General features: G+C 27.3%; 2 protein-coding genes across 3 annotated transcripts; both read right to left on the bottom strand.

Annotated features, from left to right (window-relative positions):
- Nucleotides 1–1203: 1203 nt before the first annotated feature.
- LOC114163322 (protein SLOW GREEN 1, chloroplastic-like) lies at nt 1204–2697 on the bottom strand. The gene has a single exon (XM_028047569.1). The coding sequence runs from the start codon at nt 2571–2573 to the stop codon at nt 1482–1484; it is 1092 nt and encodes a 363-aa protein (XP_027903370.1). The 5' UTR covers nt 2574–2697; the 3' UTR covers nt 1204–1481.
- An 18322-nt stretch (nt 2698–21019) lies between these two features.
- On the bottom strand, nt 21020–22313 carry LOC114177448. 2 transcript variants are annotated; one of them, XM_028062796.1, is made up of 3 exons: nt 21954–22313; nt 21703–21808; nt 21020–21436 (listed from the first exon to the last, which is right to left on the bottom strand). In XM_028062796.1, the coding sequence occupies exons 1-3, from the start codon at nt 21990–21992 to the stop codon at nt 21294–21296; spliced, it is 288 nt and encodes a 95-aa protein (XP_027918597.1). In that variant the 5' UTR covers nt 21993–22313; the 3' UTR covers nt 21020–21293. The 2 variants fall into 2 exon arrangements, with proteins under 2 accessions (XP_027918597.1, XP_027918591.1); XM_028062790.1 differs by having other exon boundaries at nt 21020–21439; nt 21954–22286.
- Nucleotides 22314–23418: the final 1105 nt, after the last annotated feature.

Below are 23418 nucleotides of genomic sequence, written 5' to 3'. Positions count from 1 at the left end.
CAGTCCTATACTCGTAAGTTTGGTCAAGTTTGTCAGCTCGGTCTTAAACTAGTAAGTTTGCCCAAGTTCAGCCAAGTCATCCCAAGCCCACCTAGTTTACTCACAATTCTACTGCCAACCTAACTTGAAAACAGGTAGTGAGGTTGTAAACTCATGCGATTTTACAAGTTAAATCACGAATTTGATAACTATGCTTTCAGCACTATTCCTCCATCCCAGCCCCATAGAACAATAATAAATCCAATCATCTAAAAGTAAATGCCAACTCTCGCCATCTCCTCTAGAGATCTCACCAAAACCATCACAATTGCCAACCTTTTACTAAGCACAAGTAACTTCAGTGGGAGCTAGTTAACCTAAGTTGACTAATATCACCACTAAGATCACTAAAATCAGAAAAGGGAGAATAAAGATAGGATAGGTTTGCAAATCTCATTTAAGGTACCATGTCAAATATCACTTATTATTTATCACAAAAAGTGGGCTAACTGTCACAAATGAATCCGTCCCTGCAAGCTAAATAAATCTCAAGTCTCAGTTGGCTACACTCACATTTCTGTGACACCAACTAAACAAGAAATGGTGGCTTTACTTAGCTCTTTTTTCTTATGAGTATAACATCTAAAACTCAACACGTACAAAACAATCACCTAATTGTTTTTTTTGCAGATACTTTCATTTAAAAATAAAACATTACGAGATATTTTGAAGAAAAAGTAGAATGGATATACTCCAAAGTATTAGGACTGGAATTGAATATTAACTACAGCAATCCATGCCCGTCAAGGACCCTGTGAATTTACACAAGACGCCTACAGAAAAACATTCCAACCTACCATCCATAACTTAGCCAGTAACTAGAATCAGCATGGTTCCATATCAAATAAGATTATGCAACAGCAACAAAAATGGTAGTGCTTATGATTAACAATTACAAAAACTTTTTCTGTTCCAAATATGTTATTTTGTTGTCCAAATACCACACGCATTGTACAAAAGATATATAATCCCTCTCAATTAAAACACTATTTTCAAAACCTACACTGTTGCTCAGAAAGAGCTTTCCGTTCCATATTGTTATGATCACCCTATATTACCATTAACGGCTAAGGTTAACCTATACAGTGTCTAGATTCTTCCACCCAATATTACCGTCCCAAAACATAGGAAGATAAACAGCAAAAAACATAACATAACTGAGGCTGCAATCCAAATAAAATATAACGCTATAATAAATAAAAATCAATCATCAATTTGATATTTCGGCACAAAAATAGCTTCTCTTCGTTACCCTACTATTTATATCCACCACAAACCTAGCAAGCAGTAATTCAGAACCACCATTACCAAAGAAAACTAAAACTAATAAACTAACCCGGTAATCACCTAAGGCAACATCTGAATTACCATAAGACAAACATATAATCAAAAACAAGACTAAGTATAAAGGAAAGGGAGAAAACAAAAACTCATAACCTTCCTCAGTCCCTAGCACCTGCTCCCTCCCTCTCCAATTTCTGCGAGAAGAACTTAGTAGCGAACATGTTATCCTCGAAATACTCCATGTAAGGATGGTCCTTAGGAACAAGCCTGCGAAACTTATCAAACTGCTTATCAGCTTCGTCTTTCTTCCTTAAGAGGGTATATATAATACCCTGACACAAATAAGGTCTGAAATCCCTGGGCTCTTCCTTCACCAACTCCTGATAAGCCTTAAGTGCCTCAGGGAAGTCCCCTTCCATCACTTTAATCTGCGCAATCAATAGCCTGAAATCCCTCACATCCGAGTCCCTATTCTGCTTCTTGCACGCCTCAGTCGCCTGCTCCACTCTTTTCAACAACGCTTTCAACGGCTCGTTCAACTGCGAAGTCGCCATGACGAGGCCGTGGAACGCTTCCACGCGGAGCGGGTCCTTCTTCAACATTTCCTCGAACAGTTCACGTGCAGCAGCGTGGTTGTCGTTGTAGATATGCATATTGGCCTTCAGCAGCGGCCACTCGTACTCCTCCGGCTGGAGCTCGATGAGACGGTCCAGAACGCCGAACGCTTCGTCAATCTTGCGCGCTTTGATCTTGCACTCCATGAGCGCGCGGAGCGCCTCGATGTCGGCAGGGTTGACACTGAGCCGCTCCTCCAGAACTCTCTCGGCTTCCTCTTCGGTGAGCGCAGTCTCGGAGTCTGCAGCGGGCGGGGAGAGGGTGGCAGCGATGGCGGGCATGTGGTGGAAGCGCATGAAGAAGAAGAGGGTGGCAGCGATGACGATGCAGGTGGTTTGGGCGAGGGGGGCCAGGAAGGAGTTTAGGGTTTGGAGAAGTGGGGATAGAGAGAGGGTGTTTTTGGAGGAGGAAAAAACGGGGTCGTTTGAGGAGCTTGAAGTGGAGGCTCTGATGGAAGGTAACCTGAAGGACGAAGAAGATGAAAACTGTGGTGGAGGTCGAGAACGGAAAGAGAGGGAAGAGGATAAGGGAATGGGAAATGGCGAAGTGTGGTGATTGAGAGTGATATTAGAATGGTGCAGTTTTGGAAGAGAATCCATGGGTAAAGCCCTCGAAGGTGATATGAGACTGAACATTGGAGTACTCTGATGAAGAAGAAGAAGAAGAAGCTAAAACCCTTACTCAGGAATTATTGTACACAAACAAACAAAACTATCGAAGTGTTCCTTTTTTTCTGGTGAAAATTTTAGACAAGTAGTTCCTTTCTACTTTCTAAAGTTAAATATACCGTGGATCACGTGCTGTTCTGTGTTTCAAATTATTTTATTTATTGCACCAGATTACGTACAGTAAAGTAATTTCATTTTTATTATATATGAATTTTATTAATTTTGATTTTTTGTTATTGAAAAAAATACAAACAAGACAAAAGGGAGGGAAAAATAGAGAATGTGTTATTTCAATTTTCTTTTTCTTTTTTAAGAAAATAAAATGTCTAACAAAATTTCATAATTTTAAAAACTGTTTGATATCTAAATTGGGATAAATCACTTTTATGTCAAGCATTATAAGGACTTCTTTTATGTATGAAATATACATGCCGGATGTTTTCTATGAAACTTCATAATTTATTCTTGTACCTATGTACATTTTAAAATATCAATTTAATTTTTTTTATTTCATTTTTAACTCTGAAATAAACAATCCAAAAATACTTTAGAATATACAATTCAAAATATAAAATTTGTATTTTGAGTTACACATTTCAAAATCTAATATAAAAAATATATTCTAAAATTCATAATACAAATTTTCTATTTTAAATTACATAATATAAAATTTATCTTTTATTTTATATTTCTGATTATAGCTCGTAATATATTTTTTATTTTTACATTATAAACTATATAATCCAAAAAATAAAATTTTGTATTCTGAATTATACGATTTAAAACAAAAAATAAAAAATATATTTCGAATTATAGAATATGTAATACACACCTTATTTTTGTGTTTCGAATTTTACAATTTGAATTGTATGTTTAATAGAAAAAATGAAAAGTGAAATAGAAAGCTGAACTTGAATTAGGAAAGAAGGCTAAATACAAAATAGATGGTACAATTCGGATAAATAATACATTTCAAATTATACAAGAAACAAAATTATATTTTAGATTGCATAATAGAATAACAAAATAAAATATTTGTATTATATATTGCTAGTAAAAACATATATGATACAGACACAGATATGAGCTTACTTTTTTTACTTTTTGTATGATAATAAAATTATTATTGTTGTTATTATTATAATTATGAAATCAAATATACATAAATTATAATTTTATTCTAAATAAGTTTTATTATTTTGTAAATATTTTTATTATTAAAAAAGTGGTTAAGTTTAAGAAAATGGTTAAATAAAAAAAACGGTTAATTTAAAAGAAATTATTAATTAAAAGATAAAATTAATAAAATAATTATTTTAATTTAAAAATATAAATTTAAAGAGTAAATTTGAAAAATAAATGTAAACACAAAAAATACTTTTTTTATACATAAGTATAACCATAATTTAGAATGATTTTTTTATTTCATACTTTAAATTATAGATCTAAAATATAAATTTTACATTCTGAATCATGCATTTCAAAACATTCTCAGATTATATATTTCAGAATTTAAAATAAAAAAAGGACTAAAATAAGAATTTCAAAATGTATGGAGATGCAAAAAGAAAGAAATTATGGAAATGCATGAAAAATTGCCCCTACAACAGTTTTAGTAAATCAGGCCTCAGGCCCATTTAACTTACTCATTACAATCTTGGTCTCAGATTGTTTTGGAATTCGTAATTTTGTCCAAGAGGTTTTTAAACAAACAGGCAGTTTTTGTTAGCATGAACGATCACTAACAAAAATCCATAAACTGCATCATGATTTTATGACGAAAACAACAAATTTTGATGACTTAAAAGGGAATGGTTTTAGTAAACATTTGTTAGAGTAATTTATTGTTATTTTTCTTCTATAAATTATATAATTATATAAACGTAAATTAGATTGAAATCTGGATTTAATAAAATGAATTTTAAGTTGGTGGATAGGACAAAAGATAATTGATTAAAAAAGTAAAATTTTTCCCATCTCTAATCCAACACGTGGAAATGTTACTAACATTTATTGCTTGTTTGAAATTAGAAAAAAGAAAAAACTTAACAATTGATCATTTTAAATCAAAATATTGATGAGTTAAAAGTTAATTTTAAATTGTTAAACTACGAATAAAAGATCAAAAACTTGATTATATTGTTTTTTATTTGTTATTATGTAAAAAAGTATAAATAATTTTATGATGAAATTAAATTCATTAAAAAGATACATCCTTAAGTATTCCATATACTTCATGAAATTTCCTCATTTAAAATAAATAAACTACCAGTATGATGTTACATGTTACGCTTTATCTAATGATTGAATCTCCCAATGTAAAATAGTTTGAATAAATATTCTTAGTAAACGTTGTATATCCATAAAATAATTCAGCCATAAAGTAATTATACAATATTATTTTCCATAAAAAAAAATTGTTGCTGTTTTACTTTTTGACGTTAGCATGCCTTGAGTAGGGACTTGAATATTAAGAAATGTTTGTTATCGATTTACAAATAATCATTGTTTTTATATCATAGAAGGATCAAGAGAACATATATACAAATAAAAAAAATATGATGTGTTTGGTCTTGTGTTGTTCGTTTTCTTTTTAATTATTAAAAAATTAATTAACCTAAAGTGGCATGCCATATGGGATGCAGCTGTTTTACACAACATTTAATGTGCTTTTTTAAATATTAAAAGAAACTCTACGTAGATTAAAGGTGAACACAAAAATCCAATTTTTTATCAGATCCATTTTTTTCAAATTCAATTTTAAGATATATCCTATTAAAAAGTCAATTTATTTAAATCTATTTTATTGGATTTGAATTTTAATATAATATATTTTATATATTTTATAGATTAGATATTTATTATCTAAATTTAGATTTTTAAATATAGATAATCCTAACAACTCAATTCAAAATTTTAATCTAAATTTTTAGTTAAGTTAGACTAAAGGTTGAGATGGACTAACTTAAATTTGGTCGTATTTGGCAGAGTTGGTCCTGTACAAAATTTGGTAGTATTCGACCAAATTCAGTCGAGTCGATTATAGTCAAAATTTAGCTCAATCAGTCTTTGATCAAATTTGGTCGTATTCGGTCGAGTCGACCACTTTTACTGAAAAAATGGATTTGTATTAAAAATTTGATCCAAATATTTGGATCTAAAATGTATTTAGATTAAATCATTAAAAATCCATGATCACTCTTAAATGTAAACTCATTTCCTTCATGTCAACTTTAAAGAATTATTTTGGTTTTGTAATGTGTTAAAGTAAAATAATATTAAAATGATAGAATAAAAGGAAACAAAGATATTAAGACATGCACATTCGATCTATATTTTTCCTTGAAACCCATACTTCCTTCTTCCTCTTTAACTTAAATCCATCTCAAATTCTAATATATTTTATAAATTGATCGCACTAAGATTAAGAACATTCTTAACCGATTAAATTTTCAAATAGAATAAATTTTTATTTACTTTATTAATTTTTTTCTTTTCAAGCTTTTGTAGTATTTTAATCACCAAACTGAGTAAGGATAATTGAAAGAAATTATCTTCTCATCTTAATTTATCTTATACTAATTTTTTGTTTTGTTTGGATGTTTTGTATTATATCTCCGGTGGAAATAGCATTGTCTATTAGTAAGCAAGAGTTTAGCTTTGGGAAATAATTATTTTGAGATAAAGACAATTGGTAAAGATTTAGAATAATACTATTTAAATTTTTGAGTGATGATAATATTGTAGTACATATATGTCATATTGAACTTTGTTTGTGAAATGATTGTTTATGAAAGTTTTATTAGGTTGAACTACATAATTTAAGTAAATTGATATATGATATATGAGTATCATCATTTAGATTGTCTTGGTAGGTTTTACATTAAACTGAATATATTTTGATACAAGTTCATAAATATGATTTTGAAATATGTAGTTTTGTTAGGCAAGACTTCAGTGTCATTGGATGAAAACGAGGATTTTGTTCTAGCAAGCTTTTGGCATTTCTTTCGTTGGATGAATCATTTTTTTCGTTGGACAAGCCAAGTGAAATTTGGCTCATTGGATGAATTTTTAAGAAATTTACTCTCAATACTCACTTGTTGAGCAAACTAGGGTTTCGCTGGGTGAGAACATTCATTTTGAAAACAAGGAGTTTTAATCTTGGCCTTTCAATGAGTGAGCCATGTTGTCATTAAGCAAGACTACCAATCAAGGCAACTCATTGGGTGAAAGAATGTAGGTGCTTTGTGAAGCTACATGTTTTATAACTAAAGTTAAATAAAATTGAAATTTTTTAAACCTTATGTTTAGTAAATTTAATTGTTTTGGAATGAGATATGTGTTTTATGTGGGTGTTATGAATGTAGTGATTCCTAAGGACGAAGTACTACATCAATGTGATGCTAGATAGTGTATTGAGAAGGATTTTGTATAGAGAACATTTTGAATCTACTAGTATCAAACTCACATAGATGATTATATTTAGGGGTGAGAGTTGAAGGAGGTTTTTGTACTTGTGTGCAATGTGAAAAGGAACCATAACTCGCACATATAAGGAATTTACCATAGTCATGCTCGAGATGGACATTGGGTCCTGATATTTAAATCTATAGCTAAATCTCTTGAGGAGTGATTAAATCATGACATGTACATGAGCTCACTAAATACATTGGTATTCTGGAAGTAGAGTCAAATGTCTACGAAATCTGAGTCATGAGGGTTATGTTGTGATGGTTATATTATATGATAAACATTTGATTCTTATTATTAATTGGTGGTTTTGAGTTGAAGACAAATTATGTTTCTAAAGTATTTTTTTGTTGTTGAATCAAATTTACGATAGAAATAATAAGAGTGTGATAAATGAGTGAGAGGTTGAGCTTGCAATTGATACATGTTATGTAAGATTACTTGAATTGTTGGTTTATAGATTGATAATTGATATTAGTTTTGTTTTTGTAGTGTTTCTCAATTTTTATTGGCTTACCCTTATTTTTTTGTGGTGTTGTGATATCCACCTATAATAATCGTATCGTATGATACATGTGAGCAAAGAATATTGCAAGTGATAACAACAATAAGGTAAAGTTTCTTTTATTTTCTTTTATTTTGTGTATAAATGTAAATGGCTTAATTAATATTTTGGTCCCTATGTTTAGGTCTTTGATTCCCTTTGGTCCTTATATTGTTTTTTTTACTCAATTGACCCAAATCAATATTAACATCGTTAGAAGGTGACCACATGTGAATCCAAATTTTTTTCTCCCTCTCCAACCTCTTACTCTTTGACGAAACGATCCCACTATATCGCCTCTTCAAATTCAAGATCAATTACTTTAGGTTCATAATCTTAGTTCCAAGATCTTTGTTTTTGTCTGTTGTCGAAGATGGACACATGAACCTAGTTGCAGTTTTTGGATTCGTTCCCAATGGAGGACGACGCTAGCGAATAAAGAGATCACATTATCTCTATGTAAAAAATATGAAGACTCAATTGAATCAAAAGAAAATGTAGGAATTAAATTATTAATTAAATCTTTTATTGGACTCACTCATTGTCACCTTCCAAACAACGTTAACATCAATTTAACATAAAAGATCACATTGATTTTAACTAACAAAAAATGGACTCAATTGAATAAAAAACAAATATAAAGACCAAAATGAATTAAAATTATAAATATAATGACTAAATTACTAATTAAGTTAAATGTAAATGTGTAAACCTTTGTATATGGTATAACTTCTTAGATATACTAAGTTGGATTTTTTTGAAAAAATTTTATATACAATTATATGTGTATATGTTATACACTTATTTTGTAGAATAAGCTATTTATTATGTATTATATATTTATGAGATTAATAACATAATATCTGCTAATTAGAATTGTATCATGCTTAAAGGAAAAAATGCCATTAATTTCTTGTAATGAATAATTGTTAAATCTTTAAATAATAAAGTTGATTTATCATGTAATTGTTGAAATATTTTGTCATTAAAATATGAGGGAATACTTACAATATCTGTTAGTAGCAATAAAAGATAATTAATTGGATAATCTTTGATTCAATCATTATTGTGAGTCTTTATGTCATTCTCAGTAAAAATAAATACACGTTAGATGGATAACTCATAGTGTTGATATTATCACATGGATGTTGTTACTAATAATATAATTTTGAGTGTAATCCTATTAATAGAAATAACTTTATGAAATGTGAATTGTGTAGTTTTATTTGTAATTTTTTGAGACTTCTAGTTAATATCAGAATATAAAATTTTCCAATAGGTCCTTATAGTTCAAGCTGCGCATATAAACTATGTTATAGGATTAATTTGAATAGAATTTTGAATTTTTATAATCAAATTTCCATCAATATAAACTCTTAAACTTGAAGCTCTAAGTGTCCAGCCAGACGAAGAAGACAACACCATGAGATTTATTCAAACATATTTAAGGTTTTAGTTATAAAATAAAATAATATGAGTGGATGAAACTGTGTACAGTTTTCTTAAACCACAAATGTTCTCGATTCATCGAACTTGTACTATGCACCAAAAATTTCACCAAAAATTCAACCTGTCGTTATATCCATTCTCCAATAAGTATTAATTGAAGTTTTAGAAAAACATTTTATGGGTTTTCTTTTTAATTTTTCAGAATCTTTTCACTTAAAAGAAATGTGAATAGATGTTTATGCTTTTAAATTGATAATATAATTTTCTAAACTTATCTTTAAACTAAAAGGTGTTTTGTTTTAAAGTGCAAATAGATGTTGCACATCGATAACTCAAGTGGCAAACACAAGTGAAGCAAATTTGCCACTGCTTCTTGTGACCCGTTCTTATCCCTTGCACCACAAAAAATGACATGACAGGCTGCAATAATATATTAGTAAAAGACAAAAATATGTTTTTTTTTTCTTTTTTCTTTTTTTGGTTTTATATGAAATTAGAGTTTACTTCCTTAATTATATGTTAAATTTTATTGAGTGTTCAAAGCAAAATCTTAATTTTTAAAACATACAAACTACTTCTCTAACAACTGCTTATAACATATTATGAGTCTAATCAAGATACAAAATAATATTGTTAAGGTTCATTATCGAATTCCATATGTCGTTTACTTTGAAATTTTGTTATCGTTTTCTTCAAAGACATATTCAAAATTGAAAGAAAAAAAAATGTATTTAAATTATTTTAATATCGAAGGAACCATTAAATATATTGAATTCATTAACCTAATCAATAAAATTTGAGAATGAAAATTAGCTATGTTTTATTTTAAAGAATTCGATTATGTTATTTTGATATATACCTCTCTTCTTATCATTTAATGATGAATAACTACCTTATTAATACCTATTTTCTTCCTTTGATATGAGAGAAAGGAAAATACTCTTGGTTCTCTAAAAATGTGTTTTTTTTTTTATTATTAAAATCATAATAGACGTTTGAATTATAAGTGTTTAATAGAATTATTTTCTATTAAATTTTGAAAACTACAAAAATTAGTTAACGACTAAATTTTGTTAACAAATTTCTTGAATTATAACTGTTTAATAGAATCATTTTCTGAAGAAAAAAATTCAATAAATGTAAAATGATTGAAATTATCATATTTTAAGTGATGTTTTATATGATAATTGAATTCAATTTTATTAATGAAAATGTTTTTTTTGAGATATTTATATTTTTCTTGAATAATTTTATACTCTTATAATTGTTATCTGTACATTAAATATTTAAGTTATTTTGTTTATTTAGTTTTTTTATATTTCACTATTAATCCTATATGTATAATTTATTAAAATGTTTCCAACTGGTTTAAAATAAAAATAACATTTTATTTTCATTAAGTGGTGTTATTGTTAAAATATCTTGCTGTCTAAAACAACTTATAACATATCCTATTTAGGGATGTTAATGGGTTTGCACGATATTCGCTCGATAAATATTTATTTCGTATTTGTATTTATATTTGTCGGCTATCTGTTATCCGTTATGTGGGTACCCGTATAATTTTTTAATATCCACATATATCTACGGGTATCCGCGAGTATTAATAAAAAAATATATTTAATAACATATTTTAATCGTAAATTCAAATAAAATACAATACATAACATTCATAAATTTTAAATAAAGTCCAAATAACTCATTTAAACAGTGTTGAATGGCAGTTTATAAACAAATAATTTTTTTTAAACTAATTGATAAAAAAATAACTCATTCAAAAGCAATAAGTTAATATTTTAATCATGTTTTTTATTTTTATTTTAATTTAAATTAGAGTATAGTGGTACGAGTATCCACAAATGCGGATACTATGATACTCGTACTCGCCCTATTAACATGTGGGTATTAAAAATATTCGTACCCGTTACTCTGCGAATGTTCATTTCCTATCCGTTGCAAGTTTTATATGTGGATATTCGCAGTTACAAATTTTGTTGACATCCTTAATCTCACCATCTAAGATTTACCTTTTATTTAAGATTGAGGATAATAAATATAAAAAATATCTTAAACTTGAACACACTAATCGGATTAGAAATTAGTAATAGTTATTTATTTCTACAAAATAATTAAGTTTATTTTAGAATATTTGTTTGGATACTAAAATTACATTGAAAATTTAGTGACTTATAAAATTAATTTGATTAATTAATTTAAAAAATTGAAATTCTATCTAAAAAAAAGATTTGAAAATTTTGATACTTGATTATTCTCAAATCACTGTCATCTTTATTTGTATTCTCTTTTTGGCATAATCTCAATTGAGATATTATTGACATTCGGCTTCAAACAATATGTGGTTAATCTAATAAAGATCTAGATATCATTGGTTCAGTATATATATTTCTCTTAATTTATAAAAGTGGAATTTTTTTTTATACTAAAATCAAGCCTAATTGTTTTCAATTAGCATTTCAAGGTGGTTCAACAGAGATTAGTTTTATTTCTAAATTGATATTAGTTTTTTTCAATGTTAATAGTGTTTTTTTCAACTGATTTCAAATCTATATTTATATATTAAAATGAATAAATATTATTGTTAGTTTATCTTCGAGGTATTTTAAATTAACATAAATCAATATTGTTTATCGACTAACATTAATGATTATTTTCTCCACCAAAATCAATCATGGTTTTCTCAACCAATTGATGAGAGAATTTTTTGAATTTAGACTTGTGAAATTTTTGGTTTATCTGTTATATCTTTAAAATATGTTAATGTATCTTTGACTTTTTTTTTGGGGGGTTAATATTAACTGTTTTTATCAATCTGAATTATTTAATAATTGACAATGGGCATTATTGAGTTTACTTATTTGTTGTAGGTCAAATTTATATCCCGATTAATATTACCAATACTAATATTTTTTCTTAACATGTCAGTGATGATATTTTTTTATAGATGTCAACCTAATTATTTTATTAAAAATTTATAGCAGTTATTTTTTCGGTTGATGTGTAAAAGTAAAATAATATTTTTTGTATTTGATGATACTTAAAATGTTTTAGTAAAAAAAATTAAATTACCTTATTCAAATAAATTATTTTCGTTTTGGGTAGATATGTTTAGAACATACTAATAAAAACATACAACGTCTTTTTACAAGGACAGTAAATTGAAAGATAACACACTGTAATCATGTAATTAAAAACAATAAAAAATATAAATAGAAAGTACTCTGATTTAGAAAGTCTAAGACATTTATGAAACATCTATTGTACTGAAAAGGATTAAGAGACATGATGTTTTAGTTTGGTGTAGCAGTAAGTAATTTGTGTGATGCATGAATAGGAAGCATGAGTGAAGAGATAATGAGTATTTTGGTATGGTTCCAAGAGCACAAGTTAAACGAGAAAATAATGAAAAAAAGAATAGAGTGAAAGTGAAAGAGAAATGTTGAGATTCCGAACACAGACAAAGTATAGGACAAAGACCCACCAAATAAGAATGGTTCATGTTCCAACATTATTATTTTACACTAACCATTTGCAAAACACGGTACAGACAATAAAACCTTTCAAAATGTAAGCATCACTGTTTACACACAATACCACCAAGGGGACAAATATTTCCGACAAATACGCATACAACATCATCACCCCAGTTCTTTGATGCACTCTCACACATTAATGTGGAAGAACAATAAAAAAACAAAAATAATATCACCAATAAATTATATAATAATAATAATATATAATAATTTGAGTTATTTTTAATTAGTTAATAAATTGAAAATAATTATTTTACCTATGATAGTAAAAGTTTAAAAGTTAATCATGATTTTGTATTTTTTGAAAAATCAATCAAATACTTTTTTCAATAATATTTCATTTTATTTTTAAGTATATATTTAAGGATATAAAACTCTTTTGGGAGTCACATAATTCTCTTCTTTTTATTCCCAATTTATCATTTCGTAAATTAAATTATAAAAATGTAATTTATCATTTTATTCCCTCTTATCATTCTCTTTATTGTTCATCTTCATTACGATAATAAAAAATGTATTGTTTAAATAATTCTAAACATAATTTCTCATTGTAAGATATTAAATCAAATTACATTAATATGTTTTTATGATAATAAATATTTTTAAAAAATTATAATTTTTGTTATAACTATTTTATAAAATATTGTGAATAAAATAATCATTATTTTTTAAATGAAAGATAGGAAAGTGTCCATACGTTCTAATTTGGTTGTATGGATTTTGCCTTAAAGAGAGCATGTGTTTATGTCGTGTTATTTTATGCTACCACATAGTTTTACGTAGGGTACATAGTAATGTTTCCGTGTATAGTTTGTATTTAGAAAGATAAAATTTTTAGATAATTTTTGAATGACTTTTTCATCAATTATGTATTGTTGATCAATATTTTGCATGACCTACAATTTAGTTTCCTCCAACAAAACAATAATCTCCAACAACGGACTAACGATCATTCAGTTATAGACTTTGACATTTGTATTCCGTGTTTTTCTAGCTGCTCATCTCTTACAATGAGATAAATTATTTTTTCAATAAATATGTAATTTATTATATGACTCCTCATATTTCATAATTATATAATTTCTACTATTTCATAATTATATAATTCATTATATTTTATAATTATATGATTCTAATATTTCATAATTATATAACTCCTAATTCTATAAATAAATTTATCACTTAAATCCAACTCTTCTTATCAAAATATGGACTTAAATGAAAGTGTACATAGATGTTGAGTTAAGCAGATTTGGGTGCATGTGTGTACATTGTTGTGCATGTCTTTAGTGTGCATTTGTTACAAATTGATAGAGGTATATATTTGTTGTTCTGAAGTTATATATAGTAGATATATGAGTGGTAACTCATATATATATATATATATATATATATATATATATATATATATATATATATATATATATATATATATATATATAATTTGTATTCAATAATAAATCATGATTAATAATTTTGGAAAGTCAAAATGTTATATTTTAAAATTATATGTTATTATTATTAATAAAATAAAAATATAATTTAATATAATTATAATTATAAAAATATATTTTAACATTTTCTATATGTAAATTATTTTTCTTGAGAAATAGTAAAAAAAATTCCATTAGAAATATTCTTAAATGAGATAAGAGGAAATTATCTTTTAATTTTTTTATTCAAAAATGATCAAAACATGTGAAAATAAGTAGAAATAATGTGTAAAATTGTAACCTCTTACAATTTTATATCAATGATATTAGTTATTATTTTTAAAATTTTTGTTCTAATTTTAAACTAATTGTAATCTTAAATCAAAATATTTAATAAAAATATGAATTTTAATAAAAATATTATTATAACATTTATATAAAAAATAAATGTTTAATTGTGTTTTAAGTTCTGGATAAATTTAGGAACTTTTAATTGAGTTCCTAATAAATTTTTGTGGTTTATTGAGTTCTTAAAATTTTAAAAGAATTTCAATTGAACTACACTTAAGTGTGTCAACTAATTTTATGATGTGACAATTATCTTCCACAATCACTTCCCATAGATGTCTCCCTATGATGCACCAATACTTCTTCAACTTGGATTGGATACATATCTTGTCTCTGACGTGTATTCGTATATGATATTTTAGGATATTTTATCAATACTTATCAATGAAACATCTAACTTATAAAGTCGTAATACACTACAAGAAAAATATTGGAACAATGACCAATTTTAATGACAACAAATAATCAATCATTATATAATGACTAATTTAGGTACCAATTGAAAAACTAAAAATTATTGCCAACTAAAATAGTTTAAAAAAATTGAAATTGATCTCTAAATTTATAATTAAAATAGTTTTTATTATAATTTGATTTCTAAATTGGTCACTAACATTAGTTATAAAGGTTTTAACTACCAAAATAATTGGTTCTTAAATTGTTTATTAACATTAGCAATCAAGATTTTGGCTACCAAAATAATTGATCTCTAAATTGACCTCTCGTTAAGAAATTGGTCTCTACCATATTTTTTGTTATTAAAATTGATTATTATTTAAAATTTTTATTGTAGTAGTACTTTTACAATGACAATATTTTATATTTTTTATGGTGACAACTTTAGTAATATAGTTTTAATTTGGATTCACACAATAACAATTATATATTTATTATATTTTTAAGAATTATTGTACACTCTTCAATACTCATATATCAAGTATGTATCACGTATAGTATTCTATTATGTTTAAAATAAATGTATCGACGTATCAGATACGTATCATATTCAATACACATATCGTATTCGTGCATCATATCATCACATAATACCTTGTTACAAGAGACCTTGATGCCAAGATCTTTTTCAAATATTAGATGTGTTTAAAAAAAAATTAAACTTAATTAAAATTATAAAATTACAAAATTCAAAATACAAAAATATAAAACATGTAACTGTAAAATTATGAAATTAAAACTAAAAAATTAAAAATTAAGAAGTTAAACATATAAAATTAAGAAAATCAACAAATTACTATATATATATATATAATTTGATAATAACGACATTATAAAATATACAATTATAAAATTATATAATTATATAATTATAAAACTAGTTACAAATTTATAAAATTAAGAAATTCTGAAATTGTGAATTATAAATTTTTTACTTTTATTTTATTTTTTAATTTTATATTTCACAATTTTTATATTATGATTTTATAGTTTAATAATTTTATAGGTATATAATTGTATAGTTTTATAGTTTTATAATTTATAGTTTTATAATTTTATAGTTTTATAATTTTATAATTTTAAAGTTTTAAAGTTTTATAATTTTATAATTTTATGATTTATAATTTCATAATTTAAACTTTTTTGTAATTTTTTGCAAAATTTATAATTTTTTTTTGTAATTTTATAATTTTATACTTTAAAGTTTTTTATGTTATAATTTTCTAGTTTTACAATTTTGAAAATATAAAATTTTAAAATAAAAAATTGTTAAAATATAAAATATGAAATTAAAAAAAATAAAAAATTATAATTTTATAATTTTTTATTTTCATAATTTCAAAATTTTATAATTTCTTAATTTTTATACCTAGTTTTATAATTATATAATTATATAATTTTTTATTTTTATATTTGTATATTTTATAATTTTATAATTATCAAAATTATATACTTTTATAATTGTATAAGTTTGTAATTTGTTAATTTTTGTAATTTTATATCTTTTAATTTTTAATTTTATAGTTTTGTTTTTATAAATTTACAGTTACATATTTTATATTTTTAAATTTTTTTAATTTTAATACATTTAAAAATATTTTCTTACATTTTGTAAATATTTGGTAAGATCTCGTCATCACGGTCTCTTGTAATAAAATATTATGTGACGATATTTATGGAGAGTGACAATGCAATATAACTGTCATATCATAAAGTTAACAACTATACTTAAGTGTAGGGGCTGAATTGGAATGTTTTAAAATTTGAAGGACTCAATAGACCAAAAAAATTTATTAGGCTCTCAATTTAAAGTTTTCAAATTTATCATGCACTCAAAACATAATTAAGCCAAAAATAAATGTGGGTCTTAATTTAGAGAATGACAAATTGTTCCATTAAAACAAATTGGGACTAAATTGAACAATAATAATGAATATATGGACCAAATTGAATATAAAACACTAACTCTGACACATGACACATTGGTAGGCTGACATGTGGACATTTTAACAAAATAAAAAAAAATTAAATAAAAAATCACAAAGTGACATATGGCAGTCGCAATTCATTACCGATAATTATTTAAACGACATTAGGAAAAAAATGACAAAATTGAACAAAATTGACGAATATTAGGATCTGATTGAATAAAAAAAACATTACGACTTAGTTGACATAAATGAACGAAAATAGGGACCAAATATATATTTTAACCTCAATTCTACAAATGATCATGGGACATCAAAAACACACACAATAGGCCTCTTTTTAGAATCCTACATACTTTTTGGTAATGGCAGAGGCATATGCAAATGACTGTTAGCACGAAAAGGCAAGTGCATTGGTTGCAACATAGTAAGTAATAAGTATTTATCGTTATCTCCTAAGGAACTTGTGCAACACATGACAACTCTTGTCACACAAAAACTCTTTTGGTATTTTATAAAAAAGTTGGTGTACAATAGAAAATTAACATAAATTATTTACAATCGTCAAGACTAGATTCCATCGACTTCACTCTCATGCATATTCAATTATCTCAATTTCGTATTCTAGTTAAAATCAACTCACAAAGATACTCAAATCCTATTCCTAGTGACTTTGAGCCTATGATTATTCATTGAGTTCAATTCCTTGAATCCTCAACAAGCAAACTTGCATTAAGTTCAATAGTCTTAAGATTGCTAATGAATCATATTTTATTCCTAAGATACAATCTCCATTAGGTATTTAATTTTAGTTCTAGATTCAAAAAACATTTTCCAACACCTTAAGAACCAAAAAATCAAGCCATAGGTTGTCAAGATACAACAAGCCTTAAGCATAGAAATCAAATACTAAAACAGAAACGAAAATTCATCTATATTAACAACACCAATTACACAAGAATTTAGTTTATTACATCTAACATGAACAATAGGTTTACTTTTCCATGGTGTAGAACTTAGAGTTTATAAATTGAAAAGATATGGAAGAAATTCAAACCATAGAAAAGAAGTAAGCCCTCTCCAAGATTTTTTGTAGCTACTCCATGCTCCAATCGTGTCTCTCATTGCACCTTCACCTCCAATTCGTAGCCCATATTTCTCTCAAACCCTAAAGGGGGGAAACCTCCACGGATATAGAAGGAAACCCAAGAAGGAGAACAAAGAATTTCCCAACACCTCTAGCAACATCCAAGAGCCTCTCCCAAGCACCTAAGATGATTTATAATTGTGCAAAATGAGGAATGATCCAAACCTCTCGTGTAAACATGATTAAATACCCATTTTCACGTATAACGGTCAACACTCTTGCCCAACAAGGCATAAAATTAGGTGCTCTCTGACTTGCAATTCACTACGTGAGCAATTTGGTCACCCAACTAATATTACAAGTTTTCTCGGCGAAATTCCTTGAGCGAGCAGCCATGCAGGTGAGTCCTTTCTCTGTATTTGTAGCGTTGGGCACGATTCTAGTATCGTTCGATGCATGTATTTGCCTTAAAATTGTGATTTCTTGTCTAATCATGCTTCCTTGATTTTTATATTATTTTCCTCCATAATTGCTTCCTATTCCCTTGTTTCACACACTTAAAAGACATGTTAGAGGTAAAACCAACACAACACAACTAAAATACAAAACAATGCAAAACTAAGATGAACTTGAGAATTAACGTAAATAAAATGTAGAAGGAGGAGAAGGTAGGGGAGGAGGTGGCTCGACAGTGATGCCGATATGTGGAGGATGTCAAAGACAACGATGGTGGTTGTCGAGAGAATATGAAGGAGTAGGAGGGTCGGGAGAAGGTGAAAGAGGAGGAGGAAGAAGAGGAAAAACAAAGACCAAGAGACAAATAGGAGGAGGATGAAACCCCAAAGAATGAAAATGAGTTAGGAGTGACAATGGTAGCATGGCGAATCGATAACAACAAGGTGGAAATGGTGAAGAAACAAAGGAAAGAAGAAGAGGAAGATAAGAAAGAAGGAGATCTAGTTGTACATTTTACCTATGGATGTTTACTGACGGATTTGTTCATCCATCGATAAAGTTTACTGACATATTTTTTTTGTTAATAGTGTTGGTAAACATGACTTATTGATTGATTGTTATTATTACCTATGGATTGTGTTCGTCAATAGTATGTAATTGTTTTTTAGAGTCAACATGTAGAAAAGGATCATGATACAAGATCAATAAAAAGAAAATGTTTTATTTTTAAACTAATTAATTAAGACTCAACTAAGAATTATTTGGTTAGGTGAGAAAACGTTGAACACCTATAGGCTTTAACTATGATCTGTTCAACTATAAAACTATTTCATAATCTTCTAACTGCTAGAGATCACGTTATGGAAAGAGTGAGATTTCAAGAAATTAAGGTAGAAAAGGCAAAGGAAAAAGAAAGTAAGAAAAAAAGACTTGCAAGTGATAGAATGAAAAAAAAAAAAAACCCGAAGTGAAAAAGGGGTCTTACATATATGTAGAGCTGATTCATTGTCTCTAACTTATGTAACTTCATGTTTTAATACTCTACCGTGTATTTATTCTTTATTTGAGTCTTATGCAAAACAATGGAATTTTTTTCAAATGTAATTTTTCATGAAATCCTTTTAATGAAAAAATTTTAATAGCCAAATACGAATTTTTTTTTATCTTAGTTACCAAATTTTTGTGAAGATTCTAAATTAAAAAGTGAAGTAACATATTTAGTAATGAGATTGAAAATTTTGATTTTTACTATGAATGAATATGTGGTATTCGATATATATCTTCTTTATTATTAATTATGATAGATGTAAACATTATTATATATATTTAAGAGGTTTTATTGTGTATTTAAAAATCTATAGAAAAAAAGATAGACTTGCTTCAGGTTTGCTAACTAATAAAAGTTGGCCATTGAAAGGAAAAATAGAGCTTACATATATCATGACAAAGAAAGATCTAAAAAACCGCACAATTTTAAGATAGGTTGCTCTAGAATATTATTGCTTTAAATATTTTCTTTAAATATTATATCAACATTTTTTTTTGAGACTCGATTTAAACAAATTCACATATTATTTTGTTTTTATTTGAAATTGAAAATTTTAAGATTTTCAAGGATGAGTGGTGAATATATCATCTTAATTAGGGATGGCAAAACTATCCGTGCGCGGATAAAATCCGCGACGGATAGTTACTACCCGCGGGTAATAAATACCTGCAGGTAGCGGGTAGCGGGTATTTTAATACCTGCTTATATACGGGTCGGGTACGGGTATCATACTATCCGTACCCGCGGGTACCCGTTACCCACAAAAAATTAAAATTAAAATTTAATTTATATTTTATTAAGTTAAATTTAATTAAAATTAGAAGTAATAGTATATTTTATTATGTCAAATTTAATTATAATTATAATTTAATATAATTTATATTTTATTTTTATAATTTTATATTAAAAAATTTATAAAATACATATTTTTTTAAATATTTACGGGTATCCGGGTTTTAAAAATATCTGCGAGTATTTTTTAAGCGGATACCCGACGAATAAACAAGCGAATTTTTTTTTAGCGGGTCGAGTACGGATATCATACTATCCGTGTCCGACCCGACCTGTTGCCCTGGTCTTAATCTTGGAACGTTTTGATGTTTCAGTAAACATAATCATGTTGATTGTCTTGATTTATTTTCGGACTTGAAACATAATCATGAGAGAAACGCATCAAAATCTTTCTCTTTTTTCGATATATAAGGGTAAATTATGTATTGATTTATTTTCGAACTTGAAAGTATTAAGAGAATACAGTAACACTCCATTATATATAATTAGTATATTATATTAAAAGATTATATTGATTTTTATATGGTTATAGTCCAAATTTTTAGTCTCTCAAAAGTTGAAAATTGTTATTCGTATTATTATATGACACTAATAAAACTATCAATATAATAAACCAAAGTTAAATAATGGTTTTAAGTGACCTATTAATGTTAATGAATCACTACAAAAATAAGATTCATAATATAAATATTTTTAATTTATCTTAAAATAAATATTTGGAATTAGAAATTATTATTCTAAAACTCTGGAGGGTTAAAAGTGAAGGAAGAAGAAAAAATATTTTGCAAGACTAACATTTTCAAATAATTTTATTTATTTATTTATTTGTACATGAAATAACACAAATATTTTTTTTCAAAATTATTCAGAACAAGACTTGTATATATGCCATGTCACACTCTGCAATCACTGTAGAGTGCTGACTTAAACTTCTACATCTTGGGACAAATCAAATAAAGCCATTTATGCCGCCCATATACATGATGATACTACGATGTTGTCCCATGGTCTAATATTGTTTGGTTCTGCAACTATTACCCTCAGATTAGGATATTATTACATAAACAACATGCTTCCTTCATCTTCATTTTATTCATGATTAATCTCGATTGCGTCTCAAATCTAAACTCGTTGGTTGGAAGAATCTAACACCATGTTCTGTATCCTTTGCCTCGTCTCTCTCTCAGAACCCGAACCTTTCTCTGCTCTGCTTCTCGAGTATGCCTCGAAAAACTCCGGGTTCTCCTTCTCTAACTCCTTCCAAACTGCTTCCATCACATGCATGCATGTGTCATTCACATGTCTCAAATCAAATACAAGATTTACACATATTTTATTCATATACCAAGATCAATATATATAACTGTTATCGATTAACACGTTAATTATTTTAGTCAAATATACAGTGACAGTGGCTGTTGTCTGGAAGTTATAATAGACTAAATGGTCATAATTATAGTAAAAGCATGTACAGTTTCCAAATTTTCTAATTTATTAATTTCATTAGCTCGAAAAAAACGACTGAATTTACCGGTGGAAGTAATAACAGGCTTGATATTTGCATGTTTAGAAAGAGCCTCCATGCACTCTTCTTTGTTCATATTGAACAAGATACACTCCTCTATCAAACGGTGCACCTGCACATATATATATTTGATCATCAGAAACTTACACATGCAACCAGAGAAAACAAAAGAAAGATCTGTCTTCTTTTTTTTTCTCTCAGAAATTAATTAACAATAGTTTCAGAGATAAATGGGAAAGTAATGAATTGAAACTCACCAGACGGATATAAGCAGCAGAGGAAGAGTCTTCTTCCATGGGTGTTGATTGATTTTGTTATAGAGTTTGGAAGTGTGAGAGGTTTGAGATTTATATTAGGTGGGGGTTGGATTCTCTGGTTGTATAAATAAATATAAAGTTATGTTTCGTATATATAGTCCAAAGTAATATGATTATAAGAGAAGGAGGGAGAGATGGTGGAATGAGGAGAAGAAGGAGAAAGGACAAGAAAAGATGAAGAAAAAGAGAAAAGCAAAGGATGAAAGAAAAATGAAAAAGGTAGTAGGTTAATAAGGAAGGTGGTTCAGTGCAGTGTTAAAAAAAATACTAATAAGCATGGCATAATGGTAGGGAAAGAGGGAAATAAAAAAAAGAGAGAGATTAGACAAAGAGGGCACGACACATACATAAACAAATGAATATGAATAGGGTGGGACCCACAGGACCACGTGGGAGGAAAACGAGGATTGGTGGAGAGAGGATTAGAAGAGATTCTGCATTGCATGAGGAACACCAAACGCCGTTGTTGGCATCTTACGTGGCGGTGGGACCCACCTTCACGTGAAACGTGGGTCCCAAGATCCTTATGTCTTTCCAAAGTGGCACTGGTGGGGCCACCACCTCAATGCATGCATGTATGTACCATACTCACACCATATGTGTTGGATGTTTCTTTTTTCGAAAAATATTGTTGTGTTGGTGTCATCAATCAATGCTACGTTGGAAATAGAATAATTATTCCACAGGGTAAAGTTATTCCTTCATTTTATTCACTTCGATTAATTTATATTCAGATAATCGATCTTTCATATTTTAGCAAATATTTTATTCTTGGTTAAATTAAAAATTAGAAAATACATTTATTAAATGTGTAATTTGATTCATAAAATGTGTGTTTTATGACAAGATTTATCCGCTAATGTAAAATGAATACGGCGGAAATATGTTATTAATATTTTCCTTTGATAGTTTTACTTACTCGTTCTGTTTATTCATTTTGATATATCCTACTTAACCTATTTGGAAAAAGTGGGTTCGTAGAGTCTCCATTGGTTAATCTAATTAGTTTTTGTTTTAAATTATATTAGTAAAGTCTCTATCATAATTTACTATTTTTTTCTACAAACAAAATTATGAAGACAGTTAGTCTTTATAATCAAATTTGGATTTCACAGTGCATTTACGTAGGGAATGTTGAATGTTTTTAGAAATTTTTATTCGATTTACGTAATTGTATGTGTATTTTTATTAGTTTTTAAATGCTAATACTTCTAATATTTTAGTGAGACCTTTTTTTTAATGTATATTGTGTAAAATATAAGATAGCGTGGTTGCTATATATACATGATACATTTACAATAAGCACATATAATTTATTGATGTATATTAATACATTTCATAAAATTTATTTTACAGGGTACTTCACTGGAAGTGCGTTTATACTATTTTTATTGCATGCAAATAT

This window comes from Vigna unguiculata, chromosome 1 (genome assembly GCF_004118075.2).
Source record: "Vigna unguiculata cultivar IT97K-499-35 chromosome 1, ASM411807v1, whole genome shotgun sequence".
In the NCBI taxonomy this organism is placed as follows: domain Eukaryota; kingdom Viridiplantae; phylum Streptophyta; class Magnoliopsida; order Fabales; family Fabaceae; genus Vigna; species Vigna unguiculata.
This window is presented reverse-complemented; position numbering and strand designations above follow the sequence as displayed.

Coding starts and splice junctions, on each gene's coding strand:
- LOC114163322 (XM_028047569.1), bottom strand. CDS start 2,573: ATGTTCAGTCTCATATCACCTTCGAGGGCTTTACCCATGGATTCTCTT.
- LOC114177448 (XM_028062790.1), bottom strand. CDS start 21,992: ATGGAAGAAGACTCTTCCTCTGCTGCTTATATCCGTCTG. Junction 21,809..21,953: donor CTGCTGCTTATATCCGTCTG/GTGAGTTTCAAT, acceptor ATATATGTGCAG/GTGCACCGTTTGATAGAGGA. Junction 21,440..21,702: donor GCCTGTTATTACTTCCACCG/GTAAATTCAGTC, acceptor ATGTGATGGAAG/CAGTTTGGAAGGAGTTAGAG.